General features: G+C 42.1%; 1 protein-coding gene across 1 annotated transcript; it reads right to left on the bottom strand.

The window, feature by feature from the left end:
* Window positions 1-2708: 2708 nt before the first annotated feature.
* Window positions 2709-6048, bottom strand: LOC138957968 (putative per-hexamer repeat protein 5). The gene is made up of 4 exons (XM_070328981.1): window positions 5969-6048; window positions 5538-5728; window positions 4268-4377; window positions 2709-4028 (listed from the first exon to the last, which is right to left on the bottom strand). The coding sequence occupies exons 2-4, from the start codon at window positions 5717-5719 to the stop codon at window positions 2719-2721; spliced, it is 1602 nt and encodes a 533-aa protein (XP_070185082.1). The 5' UTR covers window positions 5720-5728; window positions 5969-6048; the 3' UTR covers window positions 2709-2718.
* Between the last annotated feature and the right edge of the window lie 5725 nt (window positions 6049-11773).

Genomic DNA, 11773 nt, shown 5'->3' with positions numbered 1-11773 from the left:
GTCTAGCAGTATCACCGCCAACCACGTGTAGTTTGCCGACTCGTACTAGCAACAACGGGACTGTTTCTTCCTCACTTTCACTGCTTGTATCGCTTTCGTGAGGCGAAAACGATACGTCCGAATCATGCTCTACGGGATCCTCTAGGTCCAACATCCGGAGAATCTCCTCCCGAGACAAGGCTCGCCTTTGATTCATTTGTTTTCCTCAAAAACGCACACAAATCAGGCGGATTTGCAAATGGCAGAAGGGGACGCCAAGTGTATCAAGGGAAACAACTCAATTTATTTGCAAGCTTCAAAAACCGGGAAGCAATCACGAGTCGTGTACCCTCTATGGCTGGTACTGAAAAATGCGCTTCCCGTCCATGGGCGTGTCAGCGCTGGTACTGATTTATCAGTGTCCCGTCGCGAAAGTGTTAAATTACATATTCTTACTCCGAATCACATATAGCAGATAACATCAACAAGGCGGTGGGAAAGAAAAATCTAACTCACTCAAACAACCTTGCCAGAAACTGGCCCCCTGCCAACAAGTCAGGAAGGGCCTGGTGGGAAAGAAAAATCTAACTCACTCTAACCCCCTTGCCAGGAACTGGCCCGCTGCCAACAAGTCAGAAAAGGACCAGAGAATCTCCTGATTGACAGCCGGGAAGTCTCTTAGGCAACACTTGCCAAAGACAACTTCAAACCGAAAACCAGTGTCCCCGGAAATCGTCCTGACTCGTCCCTTCACTATGAGGAAAAGGGTAAGTAGAACGACATCCGACCTTGACGGATATCCCGACCGTGTCTCTTCGCTGACCACAGACTGAACTTCAGAATGGACTAGTGAAGGACACTGACCGAAGCCATCAACACCAGAGGCGGAAGGATGCACGGAATAACCGGAAACCGGAAACCCGTGTCCCCGGAAATCGTCTTGACTCGTCCCTTGACTATGAGGAAAAGGGTAAGTAGAACGACATCCGAAACCACCGGACCTGGATGAGCGGAAGTCACAACACCCTCCGGGTGAAGCAACGACTGCCCTGGCTGAGGCACAGAGTGCACGAAAGCCGACCGCTGTTGTTCCCTCTCTGGCATCCATGCGGAAGTGTCAGGAAGAGGGACAGCGTATCCAGCCGAAGCCGGAAACGCAGCCGCCGAAACCGCAGAATGCGGAAACGAAGACTGCGTAGACTGAGGCCGGAAGCCATAAAGCCCGGAGGCCAGTCTGCGGTCCATCCCGTCACCGACGTCGGAGCGTACTAGTGTAGGAGGATCTATGCTTCCGGTTGAAACCGGAAACGCAGCAGCCGGAACCGGCTGCCGCTACTGTTCTGCATAGTCCGCGCCCTCGAGGGGGATCGTCGGTAATGTCAGAACAGGAGAATGCAAGTAGTGACCTTGCCCCAAAGAACTGTCTCCCAGCAGGGAGTGTCCAGACGCCTCACGAGGGCTGTAGGACCAGTTCGACTTACCGGTAAAGCCACCAGCGGAGGCGGAAACCGACAAGGCAGGAACCTGCTCCCCGGAACCGGAAGGCACCGACAAGGAAGCCAGGGAACGAACATCCCCCACGGACGGAGGAAGCACACCGCTGCTGGACGCCGTGGAGCGCTGCATCTCCTCTTTCACCAAATTCCGTAAATCTGGAACTAAAGATTCCAAGAGAGAGGACACCAGAGCACCCTGCTCCGGAACCAACAAAGAGGGAGACGCAGAAACAACAGAAGTGACAGACTGCGAAAAAGCACAAGTGCTAAGAGCAGAAATGAGCACGGACAAAAGAGTGTTGTGAACCTCAACCGAAACAACACGTTTAGCAGAAGAGGAGGAAGCCTAGGCTAATATTGCCTTTCACGTCGGCTTCTCCTAGCCGTTTATCGGAATCAGCCATGCTGACTGACAACAAACAAGGCGTACAAGACAAAAATTACTGAAAAACACACACGTCCGAACGGACAGAAAATTCAGTAACTAAAAACAGTTCTAGTTAGAACAACAAACTAACCAAGCTTGCCAACTACAGAAGCCGGCAAGCACAGGTTAAAGACCACTCTTATCGAAGTCAGCCAAGCTAACCAGCAACAAAAATGGTGTAAAACACAAAATTTACTGAAAACACACAAGTCCGAAAGGACAGAAAATTCAGTAACTAATAACAGTTCTGGTTAGAACAACAAACTAACCAAGCTTGCCAACTACAGAAGCCGGCAAGCACAGGCTAAAGACCACTCTTATCGAAGTCAGCCAAGCTAACCAGCAACAAAAATGGCGACAACGCAAAACAGCTACTGAAAACACAAGTCCACAATGGACAGAAGTTCAGTAACTACGTAGCGAAAAATTTCCGTGAACAACGAAACAAGAACGAGCTCACCAAATACAGGAGCGCGCAAGCGGGAAAGACAGGTAACGTGGCCGGCATGTGAAAACCTCACAAGAGTCAGCCACGGGAGCGCAAAAATCAGATACACCCTTCCCTCAAGAGGCTGAAAAGTCGTATGATTATTGCCACGTGGTGATAGAAGAAGTGACGTGGTACCCACCAATGGGAGGTGACTCTCAGGGTACCTGTTCATTACCAGGGCTATTTTTTAGCCTTTTTTGGTGATGGGGTTGCTTCCCTTTAAAAATGTTATGTAATTTCATCCACATTTATAAACCAACAACAACCAATATCATGTTTTCCGGTCTTACAGACTCAAAAGCGCCACTCAAAAGGTACAAAGTTAATCATAAAGGTACAAAGTTAATCATAAAAAAAGTGACTATAGCAGTTGAACACATGAAAAAAACACTTACCCCAGGAACATCAGGCTTGTTATTGGCTCGGAACCCAAGAGAATAAAATCCTCTATGGTCAGCTGTAATCAGTGGCATGTCCTTGGAGTCCACATCAATGTTGCCGCCAGACTGTGTGCTGTTGCCGGCACTGGTACCAGGGCCTCTGTCAGCTGCACCATTACCGCCACGGCTTGCAACGCCAGTAGTTACCAAATTTCTGTGAGGAGGCCCACCTATGCCTACACCACTCCTGGTGCCTGGGTTCGCAACATTCCTTATTTCAGTAACTCCAGTTCTGATAGTGGCAGGATTAAGAGTGGCCCTGCCTGTGCTAACACCAATGCCAGCACTAGAGTTCCCCACGCTGCTCACACCAACGCCACTCCTGGGACTCTGGTTAACTTTACTGCTTGTGTTTACACCAGTTCCGCCAGTAGGGCTAAGACTGCTCATGGCGACATTGACCCTGGCACAAGACTTAGCATTAAAACCTGGGCTGCGACCAGTTCCGCCACTAGTCATTCCACCTGTGCCAAAACCAGTTGTAACAACAGGGTTAACAGCACCACCTAGGTCAACATCCCTTGTGGCCCTAGGGTTAGAATTATACCGAGCTGTACCACCACTTGCAGCTTGATGACTAATACCACCACCCGTTGTACCAAAGCCACTCCTGATCCTACTCCTAGCGTCACGAGAACTGCTGGGGCCAATGCCTGACCCAGCAGGGGTGTTGAGTTTACTGCCAAAGCCAACATTAGTTCTGGCACCAAAGTTCACGCTACAGTCTGTGCTACCTCGGGCAACAAGGTTAACAGCAGCTCCAGAGTCCATGGCACTGCCTGTACCACTGCTTGTGAAAACACCAATTCCAGATCCACAGTCCATGGCACCGCCGTTGCCACTGCTTGTGAAAACACCAATTCCAGTGCCACAGTCCATGGCACCGCCTTTGCCACCGGCACCGCTTGTGCAAACACCAGTTCCAACAGCAGTTCTGCTTATGCCCACACTGGTAGGATTAACTGCACTGCTGGGGCTAATCTCAGCCCTAGCAGCTCCACCTTTGCCAAACATAATTCCAGGCGTGGGGTTAACAGCACTGCCTCTGACGGAGTCAGCAGAAGCGGTAGATTGATTAACACTAACAGCTAAGCCAGTGTGCATTCCATCCCTTGCACCTGGGTGAAGACTGAGGCTGGTGTTCAGAGGGTTGACATGACTTCTGTTGGCTTCGGCTCTTGAGCAATCCATAAACTCTGTAGTGCAGAAAGAAATGGAAAAAATGTGGACAAACATGAAACAATGAAAACATTCTGCAACCTTGAAAAAAAAAGATTATGAACAAAAAAATGAAAATATTAAACGAACTGAAAGCTCCAAAATTAAGCCTTGTACAAATTCATCACAGATTCTACCTCGGTGAGAGAAAAAATCCTGTAGAACTATTCATCACAGATTCTAAACCTAGGGAGAAAAAAACCACATTAGGCCTCACCACTATCAATCAACTCCTGTTTCACTTGAACTGTGGGCTCCATCCCAGGTTTGGCTGCCTTTGGTGGAAGTACTCCATACACCTTCTTCATGTGTTGGTCTTTATCCAATCTGTGTTGCAAAAGAAAGACAAAGTAAATAACTATCAATGCATGCTGCATTGAACTGAGAACTTTAAAATGAAGTAAAACTAAAGCTGCAAAAATTGAAAAAAGAAAAAGTTACCCCACTAATGTTTTTCAACTACTACTACCCCACTAGTAGTAGTAAAAGTTCTAAAACATCAAAGAATGGTGTTCCAGTCCATAATAGCCCACAGGCTCGACTAACACAAGTATGCATTAATGCTTCATTCTCAGTCATCAATGAATGTTTGTAAAATCCTTACAAGGAATTAAAGACATCACAGCATTATCCCCCATTTGAAAATTAAGCAACTAGCTTGCACATTACGCAGTAAGTCACACTCACATCAATCACAGTGTGAGTTAGTATAATGTACTTCAATGGATAGTGAACACCTAAAACATTCACACATTTGGCATTACTAAGTACTACTACAGTATTACTAAGGTGAAATGGTCACTCTGAATCCATTCTCAGATAAAAGTATGGCAATATAGACACATAGTCTTGATTGTGACAACAAATTAAAAGCCGCTGATGCATTGTAATTAATACACTTGTATATAACCATCTATAGGGGTCTCAAAGTCAGAGTTTTACATGCACATGCACTTATACACAGCAATTTAAACGGGTACTTATTTTCTCTGAAAACCTCCCAAAACCCCTGAAAACCCCATCTAGACTAACTAAATCTATCTTCAAAGTGAAGTATTGGACATGCCTGTGAAAAGTAAGCCTGATTCATATTATATTTGTGTTGAGAGCCGGATTTTCGACGAAATCGATGCAACAAATTCAATGCAAGGGATGTACCTCTTGTTACTCGAAAGCACAAGTATTGATGACGTCATGTGATTAGTGCTTCCGTTCCTTCGTAAATCCTCGCACAAACACAAAAAATAAAGCCATGAACCGTGAAAGTTGCAAATATAAGTCATGATTGCAAACAATTATGTAACAAAACACGATCTAAGGACGAATTTTCTTAATTTCTGATGAGGTTTTCGGGGTTTTTCAGAGGTTTTCGGGGGTTTTCGGAGACAAGTACTACCGCAATTTAAACTAGTTCCAAGTCATGCAACATACTTGAAGCGCACAGAGATCTTAAGATTTTTACTATGAAATTAACAGAATGAACTTACCTAGCTGCATCTGGAATTGCACGGATAAAATCCTGCAAGCTGCGATAACCAAGCTGTAGGTATTGCAAGGGTTTGTTGACCAGGCACTGGAATTCTTCACACAGGTTGTCCAGGAAGATACCTCTTGGTTTGGACAGGAGGACTAACCTCACGTTTGTCTTTAACGTGTTTGGTACCTCCATGACCAGGACCTGTCACACAACAATGGCAATGAACAATCATAACTTGACTAAATGTAAAAAGCAGGCCAATATATATATATATACACTGCAGTGGAAGAAAACTTCCATGCCATCAGTTTACGAGCAAATCCTGCTGGCAACATGAAAATGTATAATTTGCTAAAAACAATTAGAGAACAGAGAGTAAACGTGTACAGGAACACACAATGAAACTATACTTAATGTGCAACTACATTAACTCGTACTTACGAAGTATTTGGGTTATTCTTATGTGAAGTTAATCCACATGCATCTGAGTTTGGGTTGAAAACTCCGCGACTGAGTAATGGGCCTTGAATCAGGGGGGATAATTCCGTCTCCAACTTCCGCTTTCACTTTGGCAGTGGCTGGAGAACGACGAGTCGGTTACCAGGTTACGGCCGGGGCACCCAAAGAGGAGAACCGACGAGTCGGTTACGGAGCCCCCGAGGCACACACACACACACACACACACATGTCATGTTTGTTTCTTCGCTCACACTGCAATGTTGTTCAGTAGTTGAGTTCGGTTTGTTTGAGCCGTTTGCGACTCAGTGTCCAGTCCATAATGATGTGTATACTAGTAGTCTACAGTCTCTAGACTGGCTCATTCATTCATTCACATTCATTCACTTTGATTCGGCATTCATCCATCATCATCGTGATCATCATTATCATCATCATCATCATCAGTCCCCTGACTGGGATACTAAGTCGTCGGTTGATACGCGAGGGCAGAACCGGTGTAACACGAGAAAATTACTCCCACGAGATTTTTACTCCGGAGTAAAAATTTTGTACGAAAATGTTACTCCCTTTACGAAAAAATAACTCCCCCATAACACAAGAAAATAACTCTCCACAACAGGTGTGTTCCGAGTTAACATTTCGTACAAAAATGTTTCTCCCCTGACGAATAAATAACGAATGAATTTGACTCCACCCTAACCCGGCCGTGACGAGCAATTTAACTGCCCACGCCAGGTTTACGAAACTTTTACTCCCTTGTCCCCTGCTAGTCCTGGTGTGGAAGGGGTGGAGGAGGAGTAGCGCAACATTCGTTTGCGCGATATCAAGTATTGGCATTAGTATCCTTTCGCCCGCATCCCATTTTCGTGTGCGAGATTTTTACTGGAAGTAAAAACAAGTCGCGTAAGGCGAAAATACAACATTTAGTCAAGCTGTCGAACTCACAGAATGAAACTGAACGCAATGCAATTTTTCAGCAAGACCGTATACTCGTAGCATCATCAGTCCAGACTGACTCCACCGCTCGTGGAAAAGGCAGTGGAATTGACAAGAAGAGCGGGGTAGTGAGTTGCGCTGAGAAGGATAGCACGCTTTTCTGTACCTCTCTTCGTTTTAACTTTCTGAGCGTGTTTTTAATCCAAACATATCATATCTATATGTGGGCGGGGATGTAGCTCAGTCGGTAGCGCGCTGGATTTGTAGTCCAGTCACTGGCCGCTGTCAGCGTGAGTTCGTCCCCACGTTCGGCGAGAGATTTATTTCTCAGAGTCAACTGTGTGTGCAGACTCTCCTCGGTGTCAGAACACCCCCGTGTGTACACGCAAGCACAAGACCAAGTGCGCACGAAAAAGATCCTGTAATCCATGTCAGACTTCGGTGGGTAAAAGAAACACGAAAATACCCAGCATGCTTCCTCCGAAAACGGCGCATGGCTGCCTAAATGGCGGGGTAAAAAACGGTCATATACACGTAAAATTCCACTCGTGCAAAAAACAAGAGTGTACATGGGAGTTTCAGCCCACGAACGCAGAAGAAGAAGAAGATATCTATATGTTTTTTGAATCAGGAACCGACAAGGAATAAGATGAAAGTATTTTTAAATTGATTTCGAAAATTTAATTTTGATCATAATTTTTATATTTTTAATTTTCAGAGCTTGTTTTTAATCCAAATATAACATATTTATATGTTTTTGGAATCAGAAAAGGATGAAGAATAAGATGAATGTAAATTTGGATCGTTTTATAAAAAAAAAATTTTTTTTTAAATTTTCAGATTTTTAATGACCAAAGTCATTAATTAAATTTTAAGCCACCAAGCTGAAATGCAATACCGAAGTCCGGCCTTTGTCGAAGATTGCTTGGCCAAAATTTCAACCAATTTGATTGAAAAATGAGGGTGTGACAGTGCCGCCTCAACTTTTACAAAAAGCCGGATATGACGTCATCAAAAGTATTTATCGTAAAAAAGAAAAAAAACTATTCGGGGATATCATTCCCAGGAACTCTCATGTAAAATTTCATAAAGATCGGTCCAGTAGTTTGGTCTGAATCGCTCTGCACACACGCACACACACACACACACACACACACACACACACACACACACACACACACATACACACACACACATACACCACGACCCTCGTCTCGATTCCCCCTCTATGTTAAAACATTTAGTCAAAACTTGACTAAATGTAAAAAGGAAAGGCATTTTTGATTTTTTGAAAGGACAAAATGGTTTTTTTTTTTACAGGAAACACATTTGAAATATCAAGATGGACAATATTGTAAGAGCATGCTGGAGCTACTCAGTTTGGTTGTCTGGATGTGCCTCTAATAAAAATGGTGTTGCGGTTATGTTTAATAATGATTTTGAACATAAAGTGCACAATGTTGTTCGTGATGAGGATGGTTGTTTTATTATTATGGATGTTGATTTTTTGAAAAAGAGGTACACTATTGTAAATATATATGGACCTAGCAGTGGAGATAAAGCCTCCTTTTTTTTTTAAATGTAAGCGCAATGATTAGACAGTTTGGAAATGATTATGTTATTATTGGTGGTGATTGGAATGTTGTGTTAGATATGAAAGTGGATATGAGGAATTATGTATGTAATGTAAATCGGCCTCAGTCAAGAAACAAGATAAGAGATATGATGGATTTTTTATGATTTGATAGATGTCTGGAGGGATTTATACCCCGAACGACGCCGTTATACATGGAGGAAATTTAATTCTCTCAAACAAGGGAGATTGGATTATTTCCTGATGTCAAGTAATTTGTTGATTGAGGTAAATGGTTGCGACATTGAGTGTGGTTATAGATTTGACCACTCACCAGTAATATTTACATTGAAGACCGAAGATATGCAAAGAGACAGACCTTTTTGGAAATGTATGACTGGCTGATGTTTGACACTGAATAATTATGTTAAAGACTTAAAGAAATTAATTATTGAGGTGAAGAAGTTTTACGCACTGCCAGTGTATGGTATACATTTAATACCCAATGATGAAATACAATTCAGAATGAACAATCAGTTATTTTTTGAAACCTTGTTAATGGAAATTAGAGGAAAGACAATTGCCTACGCCTCCAACAAGAAAACAAGAAAAATAAATATTGAAAAAGAATTAATGACCAAACTGCAGTTATTAGAAAATAATGTGACCAATGATTCCTTATTACAGATTGAAATGTAAAATACCAAGTTGGAAAATGTGAGGAAGAAAAAGATTGATGGTATGTTGATAAGATCAAAAGCAAGGTGTCTGTTAGAAGGAGAAAAGGTGAGTAGGTATTTTTGTAATATGGAAAACCGCCATTATGAGAATAAGGCCATGAGTGTTTTGCAAGATGACGACACTGATGAATTGATATTTGAACACAGACAGATTTTGCAAAACGTGAAACAGTTTTACAAAGATCTATATAATTTGCGACCAACAGAAGACGTTGATTTACAGGAATTATTTATGGAGAAAAACACATCCCGTTTTACAAATAAAGACAGAGATAATATTAAGGGGAATCTCACCTATACTGAAATGTGTTCAATATTACGGAACATGAAAAACGGAACAAGCCCAGGACCTGACGGGTTTACAACAGAAGTGTATAAATATTTTGTCCAGGATATTGGATTATTTCTGTTATGTTCTGCAAATGCTGGATTTCAATGTCGAGAATTGTCAGTTATACAGAAACAAGGCATTATTACATGCATTCCGAAACAAGATAAGCCAAAATAATTTATTAAGAACTGGCGGTCAATATTCCTGCTTCACATATCCTATAAAATGTGTTCATCCTGTATTGCGAATAGATTGAAAATAATGTTACCCAAGATTATTAGTGAACACCAAACAGGTTTCATGAAAGGAAGATTTATCGGGGATAATCTACGTTTTCTGTATGATGTGTTGATGTTTACTGAAAGAGAAAATATACCAGGTTTGCTGCTTGCAATTGATTTTGAGAAGGCGTTTGACAGTGTGTCCTGGCCCTTTTTGCAAAAGGCATTGGATTTTTTTCAATTTTGGAAATGATATAAAAAAAAAAGTGGGTACGAGTTTTTTACCAAAATATACAGACATGTGTTACAGTAAATGGCCAATATTCTGGTTGGTTTAACATAAGAAGAGGCGTCCGACAAAGCGATAGCCTCTCACCATATTTGTATTTAATATGTTCCGAGATATTGTCATTAATGTTACGTAATAATTCTGTGATAAAAGGATTGAAATTGAATAACGAGGAAGTGTTATTGTCTCAGTTTGCGGACGATACAACTCTTTATTTGGATGGCAGTAATGAATCGTTTATTGAATGTGTTATAACTTTACAGAGATTTTCTAAATTTTCCGGATTAAAGATAATGAAAAAACTCAAATTGTCTGGATCGGAAGAAAGCGAAATTCACAAGAAAGATATATGAGGGATATGAACTTTTGTTGGGACCCTGGGATTTTTAAAGTATTGGGAGTCAAATTTTCGACAAACACTAGCAACATTTGGGAACTTAATTATGAAGGAAAATTATAAGAGATTAAAAGAATGTTAAAGGATTGGAGCCGAAGACCCACCCCGAAGACCTTATACGAGAAGTTAATGCAGCCTTTTATTCCTTCCTGTGGTATGGTAAACCTGCAAAGATTCGGCGAAATGTCGTTTGCAGACCTTATTGCAATGGTGGTCTGAATATGATTGACATTTATACTTTTGTGGCATCAGTAAAGATAAATTGCCATAAAAATCGTCGGACATTGGACATACACAGATATTTTTTTCCAAATGTCCTACACATTTGTCATGCAAGAGGACATAATTATGTCCTATTGTTTTTGTCATCAAGTAGTCATTGTCCGATTATGCTTTCATTTGATCCGGACATTGTCAGTACTTTCCAATTTACAGTAGTTTGATTTGCTATATTATCGATGTTTTGCGAAGCGATACATGTCTCTCCAAGCAGACGAAACTTGGGGAGACTGTATGTGCTTTTTATAGAGAAGAGCTTTCAAAGGTCGCAACTCTGAACGCTCCAAGCCGGTTGACAGATGCCTCCCTTTGCGGTTTTTTTTCTCCGAAAAAGCAACATGCCGCCGAAACGAAAATTGGTGCCAGAAAAAGCCCAGAAGCGTTTGTACTTCAAATCTCTGCCCTCATCAGCGGCTAGTACCACTGAAACTGAGCTCCCTCCGGCCTCTGAGCAGCCAGAACCAGATGAAACCGTCGCTCTAGAAAGTGAAACTTCGGCACCGAAGAAAGACGTTACCCCCTCCCCCACCCCCGCGCATTGCTTCGATTCAAGCTGGCCGACTTCATTCCCGTGGGTGTCGCACAACCCAATGAAGCGACTGATGTTTTGCACAAAATGTCAGCAAACATGCAAGTCAAACTATTTTACTATTGGCTGTTCTAACTTCCAAAAATTGGTGCTTACCGATCACCAAGAAATTAAGTCAAGTTTAATTAAATTTATGTTTTGTTGCGAAAAAAAATGTCCTATTGAATTAGTTTTGTTCAGGACAAATGTCCTATAGCACCTCTCATGGATGTGAACCCCTGTCTTTGTGTTATTAGAAATGCGGTGTGGTCCATGTTTGTGTAAAATAAAAAAGGACATTAAAGGTTTCTTATCTTATCTTATCTTAATTGAAAATAAGTCACATAATTATCTATGTGAGAACTTCTGTATGATTTTGTTAAGAATGTCTCTACACGTCATATATTTTTTACTGGTGCGTTTGTGAATTGAGATCAATGGCCTAATGTCAAT

Source organism: Littorina saxatilis, unplaced genomic scaffold (genome assembly GCF_037325665.1).
Source record: "Littorina saxatilis isolate snail1 unplaced genomic scaffold, US_GU_Lsax_2.0 scaffold_2966, whole genome shotgun sequence".
Lineage (NCBI taxonomy): Eukaryota > Metazoa > Mollusca > Gastropoda > Littorinimorpha > Littorinidae > Littorina > Littorina saxatilis.
This window is presented reverse-complemented; position numbering and strand designations above follow the sequence as displayed.

What these genes read in the sequence shown, in the direction of transcription:
- LOC138957968 (XM_070328981.1), bottom strand. Translation starts at nt 5,719, where the DNA reads ATGGAGGTACCAAACACGTTAAAGACAAACGTGAGGTTAGTCCTCCTG. An exon ending in GCAATTCCAGATGCAGCTAG is followed by an intron (nt 4,378 to 5,537) that starts GTAAGTTCATTC and finishes TTTGCAACACAG; the next exon opens with ATTGGATAAAGACCAACACA. An exon ending in ACAGGAGTTGATTGATAGTG is followed by an intron (nt 4,029 to 4,267) that starts GTGAGGCCTAAT and finishes TCTGCACTACAG; the next exon opens with AGTTTATGGATTGCTCAAGA.